The 25459-nt window shown below is 42.3% G+C and overlaps 1 protein-coding gene and 1 long non-coding RNA gene across 10 annotated transcripts in view; one reads left to right on the top strand and one right to left on the bottom strand.

Moving 5' to 3' along the window:
• The window catches only part of St6galnac3 (ST6 N-acetylgalactosaminide alpha-2,6-sialyltransferase 3), a 612241-nt gene that overhangs the window by 76101 nt on the left and 510681 nt on the right, over nucleotides 1–25459 (bottom strand). For 5 of the 8 annotated variants that reach the window (XM_052731499.1, XM_052731494.1, XM_052731492.1 and 2 more), the window contains 2 exons: nucleotides 15524–15631; nucleotides 12442–14510 (listed from right to left, as the gene is read on the bottom strand). The exons of the other annotated variants lie outside the window; for them this stretch is intronic. In XM_052731499.1, the coding sequence (XP_052587459.1) occupies nucleotides 14324–14510; nucleotides 15524–15631 (295 nt within the window). In that variant the 3' untranslated portion in view covers nucleotides 12442–14323. Of the gene's footprint in view, nucleotides 1–12441; nucleotides 14511–15523; nucleotides 15632–25459 lie in introns of those variants that run through there. 8 annotated transcript variants of the gene reach the window in all.
• On the top strand, nucleotides 15537–24629 carry LOC128106175 (uncharacterized). 2 transcript variants are annotated; one of them, XR_008216615.1, is made up of 5 exons: nucleotides 15537–15649; nucleotides 16302–16981; nucleotides 19312–19460; nucleotides 21089–22540; nucleotides 23910–24629. It is a non-coding gene; the product is annotated as an uncharacterized LOC128106175 (long non-coding RNA). The 2 variants fall into 2 exon arrangements; XR_008216614.1 differs by lacking the exon at nucleotides 15537–15649 and having other exon boundaries at nucleotides 15661–16981.

Genomic DNA, 25459 nt, shown 5'->3' on the forward strand with positions numbered 1-25459 from the left:
GAGTCATCTCTAGCGCCCCGGTCACTCTGCAGCTGCAGTGGAACATCACTTCTGCAGAAACACAGTGCAAGGGCAATGTCCATATCTGACCCATGACTCTTATGTCCTTAGGGCTTCTGTGCTGTACACAACCTTTTGTGTTTGCATTACTCTTCTGTTTACTGTTGTACTCTTGTGCTTATTTAGAACTTTAATTCATTTGGTAGCTCTTTGGCAGACTCCATAAAGACAAATTACAACCTACCCACTCATGTATTCTCTAAAACCCCAACGCAGTGCCAAGAATTTCAGTGTGTGCCGATGGGATATTTGTTGAGATGATATTTTGCTTAGATATTCAGAGTGACTGGGACTAGTTCCCTAGTAATGTACTAATCATATTATCAAGCTTTCACTCTGGTTGCATTGCCAGGAATACAATTAAGCTCATGGCCTATCCACTTCTCAATGCTGAGAAGACAGGTTTGACAGCATGAGATGATTAAAATGCTTAGTGTTCAATTAGCCTTCTTGGATTATGTCTAGTCAAGGCACTGGCAAGTAATTTAAAGTTGTATTATGGTGAATATTATTCTACAAAAACCTTAAGAGAGTAGTTTGAAAAGGGCATTGCTAGCTTAAGACTTAAAATATCCAAAGCATCATTTTGGAACTACAAAGACCAGATAAAAGCATTATAAATATAAGAAAAGTGAGTGGTGTGGATGGGAAAACTGAAAAATGCACAAAACTCAAAATGAAGAATTTATTTAATCTAGCAGAAATAGGAAAAAGGCGGACAATATAAATGACTCCTAAATCTACAGTGGCATCCATTATCCTAAGTTTCCAAAATGAAGAATACTAGAGAACTAGGGGTAATTTTCCTGAGCCATTACATTTAAAGACATATCACAATAGCAAGTATATAAAAATACAGATGTATGAAATGTGGATAAATTTCCTTCACTGAGACGCCAAGAATGTACACTGTATGGAGCATAATGGGAATATAGTCAGGGCCAGGCAGTGGAAGAGCTGGGGGGATGATGCTAGTGCTTGGTGGTTGTGGTGTGTGAATGGGTCCAATAACCATCTGTCAAGTGTCAGAAATCCAGGACTGAGCTCTGAACACAAGCAGAATGAACTAGGCCATCAGCAGAGACAATGCCAGACTCTGCTGTTGCTGACACGACTCTCCACCTAACCCTCTCAGGCTTGAGCTTTGCAGAGCTTCTGAATCTTGCCTTTCCTCGTGGATGCTGACAGTTTATTTCAGAGAACCAGGGAGGCTTCTAGAAGAAGGCTCAGGGGCCTAAGTCTGAGCATCTAGTCACAGGAGTTACTGAAGAATATTTCACACAGTTTCACCCTTCTAAAAGTCCACACTGATTTTTGGACTCGTCAAATGAGTCTGAGATGAGGTCTGGAACTTCACTCATTGGCTCTGGTTCTGCCTAGTCCAGTCATAGAATTGAAGACCAATGCTGGACCTGTACAATGTCCCTTACACATCTAGTGTTTCCAACTTGTGATATAATTTTTTCTTCCCTCATGACCATGGCCAATATGAATCTGTACCTTTGCTTTTGAGTAAATTTTCATTTGTATGTGGCTTTAAATTGCAATGACTCCCACTACTTGTAGTAGAAAAATTAAGAAAAAAAACCAAACAAACAAACAAAAAACAAGAAGGGCAGATTCATGAAAGAAGAAATGTAAATTACCAATATATATGCAAACATGTAATTTCCATAGTAATAAATTAGATGCTAATTAAAAGACAACTTCTTTGCATATGTGAAGTTGGCAAGGATAAAAAAGTGCCATTCTTTGAAAAGGTTTGGAACAGCAGGCACCACAGTATATGGTACAAGAGAAATGTTCAAAGATTCCTCAACAGTGCTGTTTGCCACATACAGAAAATGAGAAGGGAGAGACGGTGAAACCTATGACCAAGCAATGTTGCTGAAGATGTTTTAGGGGAATTTAATGACATCAGGAGAGACACTTGCAATTTCTTACCAACAAGACAAAGTGGGTTATAGACCACCCTCCTCATACACACACATACACACATACACACATACAGGACAGTGTAGTAGTGGCCATCATCTTTTCCTGTCTTTTATATTGTATCGAATAATGAAAATATATTACTGAAAAATGAACAAAAATATGTCAAAAATATATCCAATAGTTTGACTTTTCATGGAATAACCCCTCATACCTCATGGTTCTCCTTTCTGTTTGCTCATAGATTCTTTTTCTGAATCTTGGAGTGTTGGTGGCCTCCAAAGTGCCTCTAATAGGTGTCTCCTATTAGAATAGTCTAAAATTTCCAGATACTTCTGATGAACACTAATATTATCAGGTTCTTGTCTCTTTTGAACCTAAGTACCTCAGTTTTGTTTTTTTTACTATCAAATGTCACTCAGTCTCATTGAATTCATATTGCACTTTTGAATATTTTTATCTTTTTTCTTCCATACTCAGCAGCCATTCATAGCTCTGCATGATTACAGATATATTTATAATACATTAAATCATTTCCTGACATTAATACCCTTTACTCCAACAGAATGTGACATTTTCCCCCTCTCTTTGGGAGGGAGTAGAGCCATCACAATCAGCTTCCACAAAGGATGTTTTGGCCAAAGTGCTGGAATTTGAAGTAAAACTATCACTCAAGGTGAAAGACCATATTATGCAAATTTCTTGATAGGTGTCATAGTTCTGGGGGAAATGTAAGCATTTTGTGAAAAGTTTTAGAAGAAGATTATAGAGATTATCAAGTGCTTTTCCAGACATGGAAAATGGCATTAGGGAAATGTAGCTGGATTTTTTTGGTCCTGCCTGGCTCACAGTCAGGACAAAGCTCTCTCACCTGCCAATCCCACAGCTGCTCAGACCCAACCAAGTAAACACACAGAGACTTGTGTTGCTTAAAAACTGTATGGCCGTGGCAGGCTTCTTGTTATCTACTTCTTCTATCTTAAATTAACCCATTTCTATTAATCTATACTTTGCCACGTGGCTTGTGGCTTACCGGTACCTTATATCTCCCTTGTCATGGCGGCGACTGGCAGTGTCTCTCTGCCTCAGCCTTCCACTTCCCAGAATTCCCTTCTCTGTTTGCCCACCTATACTTCCTGCCTGGATACTGGCCAATCAGTGTTTTATTCATTAACCAATCAGAGCAACACATTTGACATACAGAGCATCCCACAGCACTTCCCCTTTTCTTTTTTTCAAAAAGGAAGGTTTTAACTTTCACATAGTAAAATTACAGATAACAAAACAATTATCAATCAAGAATTACAGTTATAATATCTAGTCTATTTATAATAACTAGTCTATTTGGCAAAATTAAAGAAGATATCCTATCTATCTTATATTTGTGAGTCTAAGGTTTCATATCTAACTTATCTTTTATCATAACTATGGAAAATTATAACTATCTCTTGTCTTCAACTACATCAAAGACCCCAGAAGGATATACTACTACCTGAGAAACAGGAGAAGGATGCAAGCAACTTTTGGGAGTCTTGCAAGGTAGACAGAGACAGCTGGCAGCCTGGACAGTCACCTAATGTTCCTTTGTAAAGTTGGGGCATCTATCTTCAGCCCATAGGCCTAGAGTCTCTCAGTCATTTCTCTCTGTGTCCTGTAGAATGTCTGGCAGTTTCGTCTGTGAAGAAGGAACCTGAAGGACCATTTCACCAAGCAAAGTTCAGTGGTCACCTTCCTATGGGTCCTGTATGTCCAGTTGATCAAGCAGTCCAGGCAAGAACAGTTTCTTGCCCAAATGGCTATTTTTGTCAAGGTGAAGATAAACTCCATATGGAGTGTCTTTGATGCCCATCCTCCTCTCTGAAGTAAATCAGTGTTGCCAGGAGCAGACATGTCTCATTGTCCAGAAAGTCTAAATTTTTAAAACATTTTAAATGCCATATTCTGTAGGTCTTTGAAGTGTTTGAAGATTATCTATCTATCTGAAATATATCTATGTATACCTAGAAAACTTAACTAACATGGCTACAAGTATGATTATCATAGAAGACCAATTATTAATCTGTATTTCTTAATTATCCATTACAATCTAAATGAGATACATAAACATTATAGCTCAAACAAGAGTATATATATATATATATATATATATATATATATATATATATAACAAAATTAAGTTTAAACTTGTATCAATAAATTAAAATCCATAGCAATGTAAGACATTTTGAACAAGTTGCTCTTTAAAAGTAGGTTCATTAATCTACCCTTTCATCCTATCATATCTATACTATCTCCCCCCGCCCCTTTTTTTTAGAAAGAGATCGCCTTTATAATCAACCTGCTTTAAATAAAAATATTGGTTTTTCTCTGTCCCACACCAGAGAGCTCTTCTGATATGGGACAAAAAAATCTCTCTCAACCTTTTTTTTTTTTGTTCTTTTTGGGTTTTTTTTTAGCAATATGTTTGGGTTTAGAGAAGGAGTGAGCCAATTCCATCTCCAAAGCCAGCTTGGTATATTTGGGAATTTGGGCATAGCTTCTCTTACTACTTCCTGCTGGAGGGGGGCGCTGTATCTTATGGGGACACAAAGAAAATTTTAGGATTATGGAGTAGTCTGTGAGGGTGTATCGTCGGAGCCAGTTGTATTGAAACCATTCTGGATGTTGGATCATCTGGGCCATGGTGTCATCGGAGACCTTTCAGGGGGTCTTGGCTGGTCAAACCTGATGTGTCTTAATCTGGAACAAATCCATAGCCTCTGGCTTTCTGTGGAAACAAAAGCAGAGCTCCTTTTCAAAGTAACATATCCTTACATCCAAATTTTGAAGTCAAGGTACCTTTAAAATATACATATTTGTTTAACTCAACAGCTTTTATGATCAAATGTTTTTCTGCAGTTAAAAATTCCAAAGACAACACAATCCAGATTCTCTGTGTAATATTCATCTTTATGTGGCATATTTTTTATATTAATTTTACTGTCTCTTTAAAGGCTTTATTTTTTAAAACTATGTATTTCTTTATATAACTATATATATTCCTTTTTCTCTCTCTTCCAAGGCTACATACATTTTCACACACATTGTAAAGCATTTAAAGTCTTGTTTCATCTGAATCTGCCTTATTGTGTAACTATTGCTTTTAACTGCAGCATTTGTACAACCAAAATGGCCGCTGTGGCTGCTGGCTCTGCCCACGTCAGCTTCCCAACATGGTGGTGGTACATTTATCACCATCTCTGGGAGCCATGAACTCTTAGAAACAGTGGGTCTATGCTTTTATCAAAGCAGTGTGTAGTCCAGAAACTTTTTTTTTTTTTTACTAGCAAGGGCTAAATCCACCATGCAGCGTGATGTGCCTCTTGCAGACGCCTCATTCCTGCCATACTGCTGGTCAAACGCATACGCCAGGAACCCGACATTTGAGAGAGACAACTAGGAAGCTGTATTTAGCTCCATTTTGAATTGCTTATTAAATATTCTCAGGTTTAAGGTGGAAACTCAAGCTGTTGGGGCGCCATTTGTAGCTGGAGTTTTTCTGGTCCTGCCTGGCTCACAGTCAGGACAAATCTCTCTCAACTGCCAATCCCACAGCCGCTCAGACCCAACCAAGTAAACACACAGAGACTTATATTGCTTACGAACTGTATGGCCGTGGCAGGCTTCTTGTTATCTACTTCTTCTATCTTAAATTAACCCATTTATATTAATCTATACTTTGCCACGTGGCTTGTGGCTTACCGGAACCTTACAGGGGAAGGTTCTCAATTATAGGTAGGAGAACACATAATACCTAGTGGGAGGTGCTGCTTCTCTACATCAAATGCTGGTATATTCAAGAATCACAGCTGAGGACATGTAGAGAGCGATGTTCCCACCAATGATGTTCCCATCCTCATTAAACTGAGCGACCATAGCTTGCCCTCATCAAGGTTACAGCTCCTAGAAGAGGCTTCCCTCTCATGTCCTCCATTCATACCAGGCAACATCAGGCACTGCGGGTTCCCATCCAAAGAATTCCACTCTGTTCTGAAAGAAGGCAAACATCTGAAGACTCTTTTCTCTCATTTTGCTTTTAGACTTTCAGTTAATCTCTCCTGGGCAAACTAAGATTATTTATATGCTAACACTCAAAGCACTTTTCCCCCAAGATGACAGACTTCCTGTTAGGCGAGAAAGAACATTGAGATGCAAGATGCTCTTTATGTTAAGGGAAAGCATGTCCAGGCAGATTCAAGAAAATAAGGTTGGCCGGTTAACAAAAAAGAAAAAGGGTTGGGAAAGGAAGTAAATAATTGAGAGAGAAAGAAAAATGTCTTCTCTTCTTAGAAATAGATCTGGTTTTGAAGATGACAAGACTACTTATGGCAGATTAGCATTCCTTTTATACAACTTCAGTTAATAAGAAAAGCAAAGACAAAGGGGGAGAGATTGTCAAGTTTAAGGATTAAGAACCAAACATTACATTTTTCAGTTAAAAAAATAAACTCACAGTACTTACTGCATATTTCCAAAGAGCAAACAGGATGCTCATCTTTGTGACTCTTACAAAGCAATAGGCAAGAAGGAGGTTTGATCAGAGGCGGGTGCCAGCATCTTGCTGGTAATATCACTCAGGCATTATCTACTGTTGGTAGACCTAAGTTACTTTAGCATTTCTATCTCAGCAATTGCTCTCTTGGCTTCCTCAGATAAAAGCCTTATCCTTTCTTCTTGGCTTAATTGAAACTAGATCAAGACTACCCCACTGCCACCCACACACAGTTTATTCTCTTTCTATGCAGATAATTTTTTTCTTAGAATTTTTGAATGTTTTACAAGTATTCATACTAGCCACAAATAGACTGTCTTGTCGAGCTTAGTAGCAGGCCCTGGCTGAACCCAGCCGGTGGGATGGAGTGAGATCTGGGGCTTTCAAACCTTCCCATAGAAACTCCTGCTACAGATCTCTCTTACTCTTTCTGCACTAATGGGTCAAGCAGAAGGGACTCCAAGGATTTGGAAAGGGACAAATACACAGGATGGAAGTGTGAGTCCCATGGAGGCAAACTGGTTATAGAGCACCATATGTACAGAATTCATAATTTAGGCGGAAACCAACTTATTCTGTTAGGCCACTGGAATGTTGGGATTCTTGTCACATCTTTTAGACTACCATAACGGACATATAATTTGTGCAGAACTGCTTTTTTTCAGACCTCATGTCATCACTGCTTGTCTGAACTTGGGCAAACTGCAATACCTCTCTATGCTTCAACTTTTCCTGTGAAATGACAATAACAGTGTATACCTCACATGATAGTGGGGGCAGACTTGGCTCAAATATTCAGCCCTTTGACCAGCTGATGTGCATAAGTTATTGATTCCCAAAGTAGACTCTTATTCTGAGATACCATCCAAACATGGTCTCCCACAGAGTTGATCAAGTAAGCTGACGTGTAAAATGAAAAACTATCTAAACATGATACTCAGTGGCACATATGTAGAGTTTGAATAAAAGAAAATAAGGGGCAACAAGAGAGACAGGAAGGTAGGGGTGAGGCAGGCAGAAGAAGGTCTCCACTGTAAGCAGCTTTGCACTAAACTGACTGTTAATAAGCCTGGCAGAGCAAGAAAGGAACTGTAGCTTAGCATCTCACAGTGTGATCACAAATTCTGACTGCCAGCTGGATTGGCTTAAGGAACACCAAAGGCATTAATGAGTCACACCTCTCTGCATGATGGCAAGCGTGTTTCCAGAGAGCTGTCCTTAGGAGGAAAGACCCAACCCGTAAAGGGAAATTTCTCTGTGTCCTGCCTGGCCCTATGGCCGGGATGAATCTCTCCCACCTGCAGTCCTGCAGCCACTTATAAAATAATTACACAGAGGCTTATATTAATTGCAGACTGTATGGCCTATGGCTTCAGCTTCTTGCTAACTAGCTCTTTCATCTTAAATTAACCCATTCCTACACATCTGTATGTTGCCACGTTGCCATGGCGTTACTGGTCTGCTGGCATCTTGTTGCTCCTTTGGCAGCGGGCTGGTGTCTCTCTGACTCTGCCCTTCTTCTCTCTGTATATCTACTTGGATTTCCTGCCTGGCTGTAAGCTTTCTTGCCATAGGCCAAAACAGCTTTACATATTATCCAGTGGGAGCCACACATATTCACAGCATACAGAAAGACATCCCACAGCACCAGCCTGAACATGGTGGCACCACTGCATGGGCTGAGGAAAGCAGGCTGTGCCTGAATCCCTCTTCTCTGCTTTACACTCACCATCACGGACCAAGGTGCTCTTGATGTGATACCCTGGCTGCCAGGATAGACTGCACTCCTCTTTGAGGCCCCCAATCTTTTCTCCTAAGGCTTCATCAGCTATTTAAACACAGTGATAGGAAAAGTAACAAATGTAGTTCAAGTGAACTCCAGAAACTCCACAGGCTGGCAAAACCTTCCCTTGTTATGAGGGCCATCCTACCCTGGATGTCTTTCTGCCTTAAATACAGAGTGTAGCGAGTACCCCAGTCGCTGTTTCTTTCAGCTTTGCTAACCCATCCCCATTTTTCCTGTTGTAAAAACCAACTAAAACCTGCTCATTGTCCTTTGCTAACCTGTAAGCTTCATTCTAAGATGTGTATAAAAAAGCAACACGACTCCAGGAGACAAAGTCCCTTACCAGCACACCACTGTGCATCCCGGCCTCTTCTCTAGACAAATGAAGACCACAGGTCTCAAAAGTGAATAAGCATCTACAGCAAAGGTCGTGTGACCCTCACAGAAGCATGAGTGAAGCTTAAATATACCACGCATAACAGAACTGGTATTTATTCAGTGACAGTGACGTTAAACACAAGGAAATGAGCACTTTGCGGCAGGCTGGGAAACAAGGGTCTATCAATGCCCAGGTTTCGATCCCTTTGAAGTTTCTTAGAAGAAACTGCTCAATATGTCAGCAAATACGAGGATGTGGCACTTGGCTACTTATTCATCGAACGCTCTTCACCTTCATGGAGATGAGCTCCTGTTTTACCGCAGTCTGTACAGCATGAACAAGAAGAGACCTATTTGTAGAGAAAGAGGCACTTTCCTACCTCAAAAACAATTTTGTGCCTATTCTGAAAAGAAAAGAAAAAAAGTAAAGGACTTAAAAACAACGAAATGAGGTTTTCTGTGCTGTTACAATGCCCAAGGACAGCTCTGTTTCAATGCCTTTGCAATTTACATGCAATTTTATTCTGGTGGTGTCTCTATGGTCAGCAAAGGCAACAGCAAAACAGAACACTACTTCTGAGCCACGGGAACCATTTGAATAGCACTTGATGCACATAGTTTCAAAATTCTCCACTCGTAACAGTACCATATAAGTGGATTTTCAAATTGTGCATATTGATCGGATCTTGTGGCACATCGGGTGTTTATATACATTGGTATATATGGCCTCAAACATGTACTAACCCACGCAGCTGAACTGGTTTGAGGATGAGGACTGTTCTGCTCTGAGTCCAAGCCAAGAGCAGGGAGGGCCTTCCAGGTTAGCAAGCAGTCTCCATCACCAAGCAGCCCCTCAGATACCAAGGCCTGATCACCCTCAGTGACAAACAGGAAGTAAGAAATGCACCTTTGTGTTCTCCGTATGAGTCTCAACATCTCAGGACACTAGAACACTGCTGCTGTCAACAACACACGTGGAGACTGGAGCAGACAGGCCAGCACTGGAGGTCTGCCCCCAGGTGTACAAGACAACTGTATAGTTCAGGACAGGGAGCGGCTCCATTCCAGGGGAGCCTTGGTTTCCTTGGGCAAATTCTTTTAGTAAACCACATCTGCATTTCCCCCAGTAACTACTCAGTATTTCTAAGAACACAACAGAAAGTGCCTTAGAGAGACAGGTGACAAGATTCGGGGTGTCAGGACTGTTGTCAGACTGCTTTACAGTCAAGGGTGAGCTGCCGTCACTTCCATAAATCTGGTTCCTGGACTGCAGGCTACAGGGGTGGGGTGGCTGCTTTTTGAGGTGCTTTCGTCTCTGCATTCCAGTTTGCTTAGAAAGCTGATCCCTGGCTCCTGAAGTCATGGGATCTCTTCACAAACAGAATCAAATGATGAACTCTCACCAGTTAGAAATGCAGTTAAGGATGAGTCCCCTTCCTTGTCTTGGGATTGCGATTCACATGTCCTATGGTATGCCAACTGCCCCTGGACAATGTGGTTGAGCCTTTAATTTGACAGGGCATATTTAGTGCTTGTGTGAGACAAAAAATGTAAACCATACATTTACATCTTCTTGCTTCTCAAAATTAAACTGACCTCACAGTTAATGTCCAATTAATCCTACCAGGTGAAGTAAAAGTGTTGTCTCTTTTTCCAAGAAGGCCATGAGTGAGTCTTTCTGAGGGCTGTATCTTCCTGTGGAGGTCAGCAGGTTTCCAGTTCACACTTAGCCAGTCCACACCAAGACCTCAGAGAGCAGTCTTCTTGCACAGTGGCTCCTTCCCCACAGCAGTCACAGCACTATGGCTGTGCACAAGAAGTCATGCAAACCCAAGCGCTGCCTCCTGCCTCATTTGAACAGGAGGACCAGTGTCCATGTTGGCCCGCACGAAGCGGGCTGCAGTGTTTTTCAGTGTGCCTTTCTCTGAGCTGTGGATGGCAGAGTCTGCTGACACAGACTGCTATACTTACATGTCTACTTGGTGACACTGTCCACTGTATCCCTGGTTCTAGAGTTAGCATCTTCTCTGGGTTTGCTGCTCTGGTCAGCCATCGAGAATGACTTATATATGTTTAGCAATCAGTCCATTTACCTTGGATATTAGTTTGGGGTTTTTTTCTTATCAGGATTCAAAATGAAACCCAACCAAATTCAGCTGAAGTCAAAAATAGAGTTTTCTGTGAGTCACACATAGGCAAAGAATACAGAATCATATGTATGCTTTCACATATAGTTATAAGTATATATGTATGCATATACCTGTTCATATATCACATTCACAAATGGACTCCATGTTCCTATATACAAACATACCCTCAAATTACTCATCATTTTTTCTTTGATAGTTTTGTCACCAATACAAAATCATTTTTCATCATACAAATGCACATCAGTATGACTTATAGACAGGCTAACTTCAAAAGGATTTTAAAATCCTCTAACTTTTCCCTTGGTTTTTCAAGATTTCCAAAAAATTAGAAATACTATTCTATGACTTTATTTAAAAATATGTCTTAGGACTGAGTACTCCAAAGTCTCACTCTCCGCACACTGTCCAGTTGTGGGTCTTTGTGTTAATTCCCATTAGCTGAAAGAAAAGCTCTGGGGAAGGTTCAGGAACTAATGATCTATGGACATAGTAATATGTCATTACGAGTCATTTTATTGATATGGTTTAAAGATTTATTTTTATTACTTTTATTTATGTGTATTCATATGTGTGTATGTGTGTGTATATCTTGTGTATGTGGGTGGCCACAGAGGCCAGAAGAGATCACTGGGTCACCTGGAACTGGAGTTACAGGCAGCTGTGACTCCCTAATGTGGGTGCTGGGAATCGCTGGGAACCAAAGCTGGGTGTCCTGGAAGCGCAGGAAGTGCTCTGACCTGCCGAACCCCTCCAGACCTGGCCTGTGATTGTGAACTGCAGGCGTGTATGCTGATTGCAGACATCTATGGTCATTTTCCATAGTCCATTCGCCTGGTGCCTTAGATGATACCAAAACATATCTTCACAAATATTAATATATAGGATAGCTGTGCACCAGTGCTCAGTGAGGTCCTTTAACTTTCCCGGTGTTTGGATGTGGATAACCACCTTTCAGTGGACTAGAACCCGCAGAACTGACTGGAACTGTGCATGACAGATGCTCTCCTTGAATCACCCCTTTGCCTCTCTCAGCAAGTCCAAGACAGAAAACTTCTCCACATGGGAGAGATTAGAGTTTGCATTTCTATCAGAACTGAGGCTGGAAGAAAGGAACAGGAAATGGAAGCAGAGAAAATTATTACTACAGAGAAAAGCAAATCCGGAGTCTGTCAAAGCCCTGATTGCAAAGGAATTCAACGGGGTCTCCATAAAATGCTTTTTGTTTCCTACAGAGAGAAAACAAGAAGGAAGGAAGCGGGAGGAGGGGTGTGGGACAGGAGAAGAGAGAGTAAAGGTAGGAGGAGTGTGGGGAAAGGGAGGGGGGAGGAAAGGGGAGGGCCGTTCCTATTCTATCAAAGCCTGCCTTTGCCACACAGTGAGGGAAGGGGGATCTTGCCGAAGTTCCCTGAGAAAAAGCTATAGGAAGAAGGAGAGGAAGCCCTGGAGTTTCTCATCAGTAAGCACCAAGCACAGAGTGGGCCCTCCACTAACCAGACAATGACGTAAATCATTCATGCCATTCCCGGAAGCATTCTGATTAGCTGAGGGTTTGTTTTATATAAAAGCAGAACTTCTGTATCACAATAGAGGAAAAACAACAGTTCACATTTTTAGCATGGGTATTATTTATTTTTCTTTAAGTGGGCATTTCAATCCACTATCCGCTCTAAAAAACTAACATTCACAGAACTGAAATTCACATACGCAAATGACAAAAGAATCATCAGCCTCTCTCCAATGGTGAAGGTGAGGTTTTAAAACCGCAGAAGAGGGCAGGACAGGATCCTCAGTCCTAGGAAAGACTTGCCATGGTTCTGCAGACAAGGTGTATTGTTATTCCCAGCTTCTGAAACACTAAGCTCAGCCTGGCTTTTGAATCCTTGTGCCAAGACTTAGTACTGTCTCAGAAAATCAACCTCTAATACCTAAGGATCACCGAGTCTACAGAGATGAAGCTGCCTCGGGCCTGGGATGGGAAACTATATTTCTCTGCTTCCATTGTTCCCGAGCCCTCGTCTTCCCACCGCCTGGACCTTGAAGCCAATGACCAAAAAAAAAAAAAAAAAAAAAAAAAAAAAAAAAAAAAAAAAAAATCTAAGCTTATAGGGCTACTGATCTATGACACAGCCATCCTTGTGGCCATTTTCCATAATCTTGGTATGCTATGCCATATTTGGCACAGAACTCAATCACTTACTCATTTACATAAATGCTATTCTATATAGACAGTCTAAAGTGGAGCAACCCGGGACACATGAGCACGGCTAACAGAGTGCGGATCAGCTGCTGGAGATGGCAGAATGTCCAGCGAGGTGGTCATGGGTGTTACGTGGTACAGCATGTGTGAAGGGACTCAGATGACAAAGCACCTTGGGAACTGTTTCCCTGTTCCATCACCATTCACTGTTACAGCAGAACATCGGACGTGCTAAGGGACAAGCTACCGCACAAAGGCAAAAGCTCGGGTTGGATTCAATGATAGGAAGAATCTTTCATGTCTAATGTTTGGCACTTGGCATTGATAATGTATATGGATAGACACACCTTGGGCTTACAAAATAGAAATTTGAATTTAAAAATATATATTATGAATATGGTAGGATACAAATTAATGCAAAAATATGTTTTGCTTTCCCTGTTTCATGATTTTACAAAGCATATCATTTTGTGGTATTGGGTGTTGAAGCGGAGTGAGGAAACCCTTTGGTTATGTTCCAGAAATGCTTTCACAGTATATGTTATTACAGTGTTGAAGTTGTGTATCTAACACGTTAATATTTAGTACTCAACCAAAAATAACTAAACACTAACGTAGGTAATTGTACTAACATGTTTAGTTATGTTGTTTTGAGCAGGGAGAGCACAGCTGTCAGAGTGAAAACTTCTCAGTATTTGCTAGAGTCAAGTGTCTGTGATAGTCCAGTAACCCTGATACACAGGAATTACATGATGCCTTCATTGCTACATTAGGTAGACAGCCTGAGGCTTTAGCTTCGAGACATCTGGAAGGAAGGTGGCACATAAGAAAGAGATGCCTACCCTCTCTCAGGCTAACTAGAAACCGTGGCAAGATATCTATACCCTGGTAGAATGACTTGGGACAGTGTTTGGTAGCCAACCATTTTCCAAGATGGTGGAGCTGCCCAAGCACTCAGTAACCTTGCCTAACAAGGCCAAATCGGTCTCTTCTGGAAGCTTCTGTTAAGGAATTCTGAGCAGCTATCTTGAAAGACAATCTTCCTGTTTTCTTTAGTCACAGCTGTCCTGCCACTGGCCTTCAATTCTAGGTGAGTTGTAAAGTGCAATATGTAGGGCTGAACCACCAGAAAGAACAGAATGAACAGGACCCCCTCCCACAGAACGCCAAGTTCAGATGACTAGCAGAGTCAGCATCCACATCAGAGGATGTCCAGGACCATGATGGTCACGATCATCCTTGCCCACCCCTTCCCAGCCACAGTGTCAGCATCGGGAAACGCGGCATCAGGACACTGTCCAGTTCGGGTGTGTAAATATTATTCTGTGCTTCTCAGCCCACTTGGCAAATACTTTCTTCTCGGTGATGAACCTGTGTCCCCCGTGTGGGGCGTGTTCGTGGAGAAGATACTCGTTGCATTCATCCTTCCCTTGCTCATAGTAATGATAGGGGACTTTTCTATACCCTTCTGTCCTGGAAAAGAAACAAGACAGGAGAGGGAAGACTGAGCCAAGGATGAGACAGGCATTTACAAGAATCCATTATGTGCCCAGTAAATGCATTTACTTACAACCCTCATCAATGGACTCAGTTAAAAGCTATTACAGATGAAAGCTTTTAGGAAGCAGGACCAGTTCTTAGTGCCCTAATAGATCAAATACAATTTACATATCACACTAATTACATTCAAACACACAGTCCACTTTCAGAGGAGATGGTATAGGACAAAACAAACCGTACAAAGCCTGATGCTCCTGGAGAGGTAAGGAAACTGAATTTTCACAGTGAAGTTTGGGGTTCATCTGTGTTCTTTAGACTTAGCAGTCATAGTACAAATGTGTATTCATGAAGACTGTGGCCCAGGGTTACATTTTAACAGTATGATTAAGTGCTCTCTGAATCATATTGTGGGAATGGTTGGTAGAGGAACTGCATTTCGCCACCATGATGAAGCACAAGTCTGGCAATCTGATCAGAAGCAATCCTGCCAGCAACCACACACGCATTTAAGAATCTGGCAAATTAGTCACACATTAGTGAAATAAAATTCTCAGGAACTCTGTTGAGCCTAATGCTTCTCTGAGGCATCAGAGCATTTTCTTCCCTATGAACAAACAGAACCATTGGCTGACAGCTGTCCATCAAGCCCTTGGAGAAAGTAGACGTGGCAGCCTTGATTTTGCAAATCAAATCACCACTAAACTTGCTCTAGATTTTCAAGCCCCGAGTCCTGGACTGCGACTGATTAAGGGAAAAGTGTTCCTTCTCACATGTGACATTAGGCTGCAGTACACATTGTTTTCTTTCTATCACTCTTAAAAGTCAGAACATGACGCACTGACAAGAACATGTCATGTTGGCAAAGAACACCTGGAAGTAATTGTCATCTGATCTATTTCTCAGATTTATGGCATTACAATGAATTGTGATATTTTGACACGATATCAGAATTGGGGCTGCATGGAAGTAATTTCCTGTGATCTTACTTGCAGTAGGTGTCGTTTATCATCCCATAGACGTGGATACTGTAACAGGCATCCATGGCCAGGATGAAGGTAAACCACCCGGTGCTGAGATAGGAGCCAGACTGCACCCTGGAGGGACAGAAACGGGTAAAACAAAATGCAGAGTGACGAGGAAGTGCAGTTAGAAACAAGCCACACGTTATCGAGAACACAGCACCCGTTATCGGGGGAGCGCTGAGAAACCTGACAATCTGTCAAGGATACACACTTATTCTGAATTATCTCTGAATAATTTATGAGCACACTCTTATTCTTTCTACCTTAAGCCTCAAAGCTATGCTGGGTGGAAGAGAAGCCATATGGCAAATATCCGAAGTCAAATAATCCTGCTCCCTGCAGGTGAAAAATAATTTATTTGGTTTTCCATAAGACACAAATTAGGGGTGTATATCAGAAGACAGGTTCTCTGAAAGTTGCTTAAAGCTCTGATGAGCACTGAATGATAATGGTGTCTTGCTTTCCTGGACACAGCACTTTCTCGGAGTCTCCTTAGGTTCTATTACATATTTTAAAATTATATTTGTGTGGGTATGTGGATGTGTGGGTGTGTGTATGTGATTGTGTGCATATATGGGTGTGTGGCCATGTGACTGTGTGCATATATAGATGTGTGGGTATGTGATTGTGTGCATATGTGGATGTGTGCTGATCTGCAGCCCAACCTTGGCTTCTACATGTAAAGTAGATACAGTGTAGGTGAACCTGGTCCATGAAAGTATCCAAATGTTTTCCTAAACAGACTTGCAGGCATCAGGAGACAAGCTGCTTCTTAAGACATGGCTCCGGCCTCATGGACACAGATTACTGGACACCTATAATGTGCCAATCACTCGTACAGATGCTATAAACACAGGAGTTACAACCCATGTATGCTGACTGGAAGATTAGATTTACATCCAGGTGCTCTGTAAAGTTTCTCAGGGATTGCCTCTATGATGATGGTGACGTGAGTCGGGGGTTGGGGGAGAGGACAAGGCCATGTGGACCGTGGCAGGGAAAATACTTTAGGAAGACCAAATAGCACAGGTATATCCCAAACTTGGAAGCGAGCCAAAGCTCTGTGTGTGTGTGTGTGTGTGTGTGTGTGTGTGTGTGTGTGTGTGTGTGTGTGTGTCACAGCAATGGGGCTGGGAATGATTTAATCAGAGACAGTGCAGACTGCGGGGGTCTGCCAAAGGCAAATGGTTCAGGATGGATCTCTGTATCTGTCCTCAGCCAAGCCGAGCTAACTCATTCAAAAGGCTAGGTTGTCTCCCTCCTGAAGTCTCTTCCTGCAGAGGCAAGCAGATTGCCCCAAGTCACCTGGCAGCTGTGCGGCACAGCCTCCCCTCTGGACTCGGGGCTGGTGGGACTGCAGCCTGTTCACCCACCAGCTAACACACCCATCACCACCACTCCAGTTGCAGCCTCCAGCCACAGGTCAGTACCCGTTGATGTCCAGAACCTACTACTACGGATCTAAGCCCTTAACACGATGCCATCCACAGGTCTGAAATAGAACCCCTCCTTCCTTCCCGACTAGTGCCAACCTAGAATATGCCAACATTTCAAGAATTACATGCACTCACAGAGGGAGGTGATGATTCATTTTTTTAAATTATTTTTTAAACCTGTGTGTGATTCTCAAGGAGAGGCCAATAAAACCCATCCATAGCCTCTCAGCTATCTTGTCTCTGAGTTAGAACTGCTTCTAATTAATGATCAGTGTGTGTGTGTGTGTGTGTGTGTGTGTGTGTGTGCGCGCGCGAGCGTGTGTGTGCATGTTTTCCATGTGAAGAATACAGTTGGACCTCTATGCCTGTGGGAGATTGGAACCAGGATCCCCATACCTATCCAAATCTTCAGGTGATCAACCTCTGGTATAATGGAGAAGCATTTGAATAGTACCTACACACATTCTCCCAAATGCCTCCGGCCTCCTCTCGGTTAATTATAACTAATATAGTCACTATATAGTTGAAATACGGTATTATTTAGGAACAGTCTGTTAATAGTTTATACTGATGCAATTCCCTCCACATAGTGGAGGACAGTATTTGGATCTACAGTTGATAGAACCGAGGGATCCAGAACCTATGGACACTGAGGGCCATGTATTCCAGAGACTGGACCATTGAGTTGTCTCTACTTTTCTATGGGATAGAACTAGCAGTGATGTAGAAGTATGGAATGTGTGCTCCATGAGTGGGAAGGGGTCACCTGGAGGACAGAAAGACTATAGACAATGTTCTTAGTACATGGTTTAGCCAGAAGATGATCTGTATTCCAGGGTCTCAGGAGCATCAAGGAAGAACCCCATTTATTTGAAAGCAGGATCAGAAGACATGAGTGTTATAACCTAATGTTTCCAAAAAATTTTATATTCTATTGGTGTACTGAATTTGCATGGCCATTGTTCTTACTGGGTTATATGCTTGCCATTTTTCTTGATTCTTCCATTTTTGCCTATTTTATATTCTTTCCATACTTCTTCATTAGTAGCTCAACCAGGCACAGATAGGGAAACCTAAAATCACAGTTTTTGTTAGAATTGGTTGTATTGGTTTGGATGCTTATATTTGTTAGACTCAAACATAGCATTTGTTTATATTTTGAGGGGGAAATACTTCACTGACTGTGCTACAAGCTGGTATGATCTGATAGGGAGAGACACTATATTAACACAATTGATTACCATCTAAAACAACACACCAAAACCCTGTCAGGTTACAGTGTTATAGTTGGAACACAGTAGAGTGTAGGTTGACATAAACATACCTGGTCTCACAAGCCAACTTGACCACTGATTGAAATGGAATGCACACAGCCTCTTTGAGTCCGTGTCCTTGTTTCTAAGTGAGATGATTGAACTCAGTCCTATCTGAAGTTACTTCCAACTTTAAAATCAAGTGATTCTGGGTCACCAGAGAGCATTTTTTCCATTTTCAAGCCTTCACCAGTGAGCTCTGCACTATGCTGCATGTATGTTGATGAATACAGTTAGCAAGCATATGAATTCCATGATCAGTTATGCTCACTGGCACAATAGGTATGGTATCAATGTCTGGGGTGTATGTGAGAAGAGAGAACTAAACAAAGAACTCAGCTTTGTGGTGGGGGTAGATACCATGACTAAGGCTTTTAGAAGAGATGCTCTGTGTCTCCGTTTCAACAAAAACTGGTCACAGAAGATGTAAGAAAGAGTATGTATGAGCGAGAACTGTTGAGACCAAGGTTGGATAAAGCACAGGGACAAATAGCCAAACGAATGGAAACACATGAACTATGAACCAATAGCTGAGGGGTCCCCAACTGGATCAGGCCCTCTGGATAAGTGAGACAGTTGATTAGCTTAATCTGTTTGGGAGGCATCCAGGCAGTGGGATCGGGACCTGTCCTCAGTGCATGAGTTGGCTGTTTGGAACCTGGGGTCTATGCAGGGACACTTGGCTCAGCCTGGGAGGAGGGGACTGGACCTGCCTGGTCTGAATCTACCAGGCTGAACTCAATCCCCAGGGGAGTCTTTGCCCTGGAGGAGATGGGAATGGGAGGTGATCTGGGGGGAAGGTGGGGGGGCGGGAGTGGGGAGAACAAGGGAATCCGTGGCTGATATGTAAAATTAAATTAAATTATAAAATTAAAAAATAAAATAAAAAAGAAAGAGTATCATGAGACCAGGGCATTTAAAGCAAACTTTAATCTCCATGAGAATAAATAGAAATTGAAACATACAGTCCTTCTTTTTACGAGCTCCTTCCCCTGTATCTCAGGATAAATGGGGGACCCAGAAGACAGCCTAGCTCAGGATAAAGGAGGATCCTTTGTGCAACATCTGGAACTCGAAAGTGCCAGTGAGCTGTCCTGCCTTCTTCTGGTCCAGCCCAGTCATTTCTGAGACTTTGACTATAAGCATTCAAAAGTGAGTCCTCACGGGGATGCAGGGCACAGCCATCATGTATGTATATTATCCAAGAGAAGAGGGTCAGGAGTTTTAAAGTTTAGCATCTGTCCAAAGACCTTCCCACTTTACCAAATAGTAAGGACTTGAAAAACCACATTTATGATACTCAGTTCCTTTTAGGCCTGACCTGATTCATTTCCAGGTAGACAGCCCACACTAATTAGCCCCAAAGCTTCCCCCAACATTGTGTGTTGTGCTTGATTTACATGGGGGAGAAGCCTACCGCCCTAGTGCCCTGTCCTAAAAACTGGGCTTAATTAGACAGTGACACTATTTTGCCTCAACATCTCTGGTATTTTGAGACTTGAAATGTCATGAAGTTTCCTACCTACAGAATACGCTAGGGTTTTCACAGGGGCTTCTTCTCAAATACTGTGAGTTACTATTCCTCTAAGATGTTCAACCTGAAAAAATACAGGTGTTAGCTAAACCCAGGAACACTTCCAAAACAACAGCCTGGGGATCTGAGGCCTTAGAGCAGTGGCTCTCAACCTTCCTAATGCTGTGACCCTTTAATACAGTTCCTCGTGTTGCAACCCCAACCATAAGATTATTCCATTGCTACTTCATAATTGTAATTTTGCTATTGTTATAAATTATAATGTAAATATCTGATATCCAGGATATCTGCTATGGGGGTTGTGACCCACAGGTTGAGAATCACTGCCTTGGAGGCACTCACTGGCCTTTGTGGGGCTGGCTCTGGTAACTCATATAAGGGTGCCACTTGCAGGCCCCTGTGTGGCTGCAAGCTGTGTTCAGATGTGAGTGTAAATCAAACCTATGTAGACCTTTTAAGGTTCAATAATGACAACTACAAAAACCATGGTACTGGTGTACGTGAACCTGTTCATATATCTCAATGCGCAGAGATCTGGGATAGGCATCGATTGCCTTAGAAATTCTTAAGTTTCTTCTGGGACACATACGATGTTGTAACTTGTCATTCATGCATGTAGCACTATGGACCAGCTGGCCTTCAGCCACAGCAGAGTACACAACTCTCATATTTGGGGATCAATAAAAACAATTATCACCATCTACAAATAAACCATCAAGTTTCCCACAGGGTTGGCAAGAGACCTGAAGCCCCTGATTCAGTGCTTAAATTAATGCTGTGAAATAACGAGCCATGCAGGAGAAAAGGAAGGCAGGGCTGTTACCAGGAAACTATCAATCACTTGTTTCCACTGGTCAGACTCAACATCCCTCTGCTCCTTAGTAATCAAGATACTTACAACCTGGAAACCACTAAATGGACTTACTCATCTCTTAGAAAAATGATACTGTCAACACACTGATCTAGCACATGCTTGAAGGCATATCATTTAAAACATCTCTCCTCTAGTTTATTACTGATAAATATATAAGCCATTTTACCCTCCCATGTTTCCCCCATTACTTGTTATCTAAAGGCCATGGCATAAATACACAGACTTGTTGTCTGTCAAGCTATTATTTACTTATTCATTTTCACCAATTTCAATATTTTTGGCCATAGTGTCTTTCCTTGTCTGCTACTCTGGTTTGTCTTTTCATTTTTGGAAACATGTTGTGATGTTCTTTCCTCTATTCTTTTCTTCTAGGTATGATCAAGGGGAGGGACTGAGAACTCCAACATGGTGATGCTTCAACAAAAAATTGGGTAATGTTGAATTATTATTTATTCACACCTGGTTTCCTGGTCATCTGACACCACTGCTTGCTGTGGGATGGTCTGTTTGTCAAATGTGTTGCTGATTGGTCAATGAATAAATCACTGATTGGTCAGTGGCCAGGCAGGAAGTATAGGCGGGACTAACAGAGAGGAGAATTGAGAGAACAGGAAGCTGGGTGAGGGAGACACTGCCAGCCGCCATCAGGACAAGGAAGATGTAAAGTACCGGTAAGCCACAAGCCACGTGGCAAGGTATAGATTAATAGAAATGGATTAATTTAAGCTGTAAGAACAGTTAGCAAGAAGCCTGCCACAGCCATACAGTTTGAAACCAATATAAGTCTCTGTGTTTACTTGGTCGGGTCTGAGAGGTTGTGGGACTGGCGGGTGTCAGAGATTTGTCCTGACTGTGGGCCAGGCAGGAAAACTCAAGCAACAAATGGCGTCCAACGTGGTGGCAAGAGTTTCCACCTAAAACCTGAGTAAAAAGATTCTAAAACGGAGCTAAAAACAGTTCCTAATTGTCTCTCTCAAATGAGCGGCAGCTGCCGGTTTGAGCTACTGGCGGGTTCCTGGCGTGTGCGCTTGGCCTGCAGTATGGCGGGAATGAGGCCTCTGCAAGTGGCACATTAAGCTGCGTGGTGGATTTAGCCTTTGGTAGTACAAAACAAAAAAAAATAGGTTTCTGGGCTACACGCTGCTTGGATAAAAGCATAGACCCACTACTTCTGAGAGTTGATGGCTCCCAGAGCTGGTGGAAAACGTATCACCGCCATGTTGGGAAGCTAAAGTGGGCGGAGCCAGCAGCGCCAGCGCCATTTCAGGCTTAAAAGGCTACAGTTCAAAGCAATAGGCTCAAGCTAATATAAAAAAATAAGCCATGTAAAGATGGCTACCACACAGAGAATCTGGATTATGTTCTCTTTGATATTCGTAACTAAAGAAAAACATTTGATTACAAAAGCTATTGAGTTATACCAAAATGTATATTTTAAAGGTACCTTGACTTCAAAATTTGGATGTAAGGATATGTTGCTTTGGAAAGGAGGCTCTGCTTTTATTTCCACAGAAAGCCAGAGGCTATGGATTTGTTCCAGATTAAGACACATCAGGTTTGACCAGCCAAGACCACCTGAAAGGTCTCCGATGACACCATGGCCCAGATGATCCAACATCCAGAACCGTTTCAAGGCAACTGGCTCAGATGATACAGCCTCACGGACTACTCCATGATCCTAAAATTTTCTTTGTTTCCCCAGAAGATACAGCGCCCCCTCCAGCAGGAAGTAGTAAGAGAAGCTACGCCCAAATTCCCAAATATACCAAGCTGACTTTGGAGATGTGTAACGGTTAAAACCTTCCTTTTTAAGAAAAGAAAAGGGTAAGTGCTGTGGGATGGTCTGTATGTCAAATGTGTTGCTGATTGGTCAATGAATAAATCACTGATTGGTCAGTGGCCAGGCAGGAAGTATAGGCAGGACTAACAGAGAGGAGAATTGAGAGAACAGGAAGCTGGGTGAGGGAGACACTGCCAGCCGCCATCAGGACAAGGAAGATGTAAAGTACCGGTAAGCCACAAGCCACGTGGCAAGGTATAGATTAATAGAAATGGATTAATTTAAGCTGTAAGAACAGTTAGCAAGAAGCCTGCCACAGCCATACAGTTTGAAACCAATATAAGTCTCTGTGTTTACTTGGTCGGGTCTGAGAGGTTGTGGGACTGGCGGGTGTCAGAGATTTGTCCTGACTGTGGGCCAGGCAGGAAAACTCAAGCAACAACTGCTTCAGTGACTTAGGATTGGAATAGGAGAAGGCTATGTTTTGCTGCACCAAATCACTTTCTCTAGGCCATTCTTGGTGCTGTTGGCATTGTGGATGACTGTGTTCTTTGTGTGACAGTGGGCTGGGCAGCCCTGTGTTGTTTCACATCTCCTTGTCACAGGCTTTCTTAAGAAAACAGTAGATTCCTTCACACACACACACACACACACACACACACACACACCCACACACACACACCCCTCTGGTTTAGGATAATCTCTAACTCTAACAGACTGGGTTCTCCTTGATAAGCATTCCCATCCTGCCTGACTCCTGCCCCTCCGCCACCTTTTAGATCCCAGCCAAACATTCTCCTTTATTCTCCTTTCTATACAAGGCTATCTGAAGCCATTCGTGTTCAGTCTGAGCTTTGAACATAACCCTAGGAGCCATCAAATTCAGTTAGCTAGAGCTGCAGAGAATGTCTTGTTCTGCAACGGGGACTGTGTTGGAGGAATGGAGGAGAGTCAAGTAGAGCTGAGGGGTTGGAAGACTGTTGATGAGCTGCTTTCTGATAAGATGGTTCCTAGGGCATCTCTGACTCAAACTTTTGGCCTCAATTCTACTTCTTCCTGTTTCTTCCATGAACCAATGAGAGCCAAGCTGGGGGCACTCAAAGTTAACACTTCAAAGGCATTCGAGGCATTTATCAAACCTGAAAAGGCTCAAGGCCCTCCCTATAATGGAGGTTTATTGGTGAGCACACTATTGGCCATCTGCTATACTTGGGAGTAAAGGCAGAATTTTTAAAAAGAATCAATAGTCCATGTCTTGTTTTAACATTATTGAACCTCAGTTCTCTCATCAATATACGATACTGACAGGCTAAATAACAGGACTGTTCCAGATACCTTCCTAGGAAGAAAGAATAGCTGGCAGAATACAGATTATTTAATTAAAAGTATTCTTTCCTCTATTCCTTTCAAAAGAACATGGGAAATGAAATCATCTACAGACAAAGAACCTTGATAAGAAAAATAGCAGATTTCCATCAGCAGCACCTTAGGATCCAATCTAATATCATGGAGCCATCCTCCTCCAAGAAGATCTCAGCCATCTGCAACTTGTATAATCCTGTACACTGTTCCACAGTCAGGATCATGGAAGTGGCAAGGAGTTTGCTGTTCACACTGAACATCTGTGCCTCCACCAATGGGACAGGCCCAGCAAATTCTTAGGTAGGGAGCATTTTCTACAAATCAGGGAGCATAGTTGAATCTTTTGCAAATGGACATCAAAGCATCACCTTCTAGATGGTAACTCTTAAGTGAATAAATACCAAGTCAGGAAAAGGCAAGGGTGGAAAATGATGACAGATTGGCCGTAAGCAAATGAAGAAAGCAGAGACCGACTTCAGAAGAGGACTGTACTCCCACCCCGTCTGATTTCTCATATGCCCGTGCTCGTCAATAGACATGTGGAATGGGAAGACAGCCGGAGGGGTCTGCCGAGTAGCAGAGACTGCAGTAACACTGTACAAATGAAGCATAATAAGGAATGCCGTGTTCTTCTCTAAATGTACATTTAAAAGTGAAATGGTACAGCTCAAAAGTATGATTTATGGCTGCTGGGGAAACAGAAGATACCTCTCACAAAAATCACTCTGTTCATTCATCAGAATCAGAAATTAAAAGTTTATTTTGTTTTTACTTGGGCTTTAATGTTCTTTCAGTTGGAAATGCCAGTTTCTGGGATTCCATTTGTAACAGGCCCTAAGACTTCAGCACAACTGATGCCATGTTAGAGGTGTCTGGCCTTAGAGCCTAGCATGTAGGCTGCAACACCTGCCCAAATGGGAACAAACACCTAATCCTTCAGAGACCTCGTCCGTAGTTCCAGGATCCAGGAAAGTCCTTAAATGTACTAACCTTGCTTTTTTATGCAGTTTTGTTTCCTGCTAACTGTTCTTGCTAACGGAATTACATCAACCTGGATGTGTTCTTGTGCATAAAAGGCAAAGAACAGTGAGGCTTGGGGCTGCATGAATTGGGTAAGTTCTCCATGCATCTGCCAACCAGCAATACAGACTTCCTATTAGGTTTTAAGAGTGTCCATGTGTTCTCTGGCGGAATTACCTTGCAACATTCTAGAAGCCCCAGCAAAATTCTCAGAGACTGAAATGTGAGGGACCTCAGATTCCCTTGGCCAACAATGTGAGGAGCAGACAGTTCCTAGGGGGTGTGCACCCTGAGATGTCCCAGGGTCCAGGGAACTTCTCATGCCTCTGCTCCTGTTGATCCAGTGGCTCCCAACACCTCTACCCTAAATAAGAATCTACCAAAAGTCACCTGGATTTGTCCCCTTAGAAGGTGACTTTGTTTATGGAGGATTCTATATACAACACTTAGGAAAGGCTGGATGTTGCCCCAATTCCAGTGTTTGGGATCTGTGCAAGATATCACCAGATCCGCTGGTTTTTGGGTCTGTGTGGTGGCCACCCTCAGTTCTTTATTATTGATGTTCTTTGAGTATCTGTGTG

Source organism: Peromyscus californicus, unplaced genomic scaffold (genome assembly GCF_007827085.1).
Source record: "Peromyscus californicus insignis strain IS unplaced genomic scaffold, ASM782708v3 Scaffold_9__1_contigs__length_137607984, whole genome shotgun sequence".
NCBI classification, from domain to species: domain Eukaryota; kingdom Metazoa; phylum Chordata; class Mammalia; order Rodentia; family Cricetidae; genus Peromyscus; species Peromyscus californicus.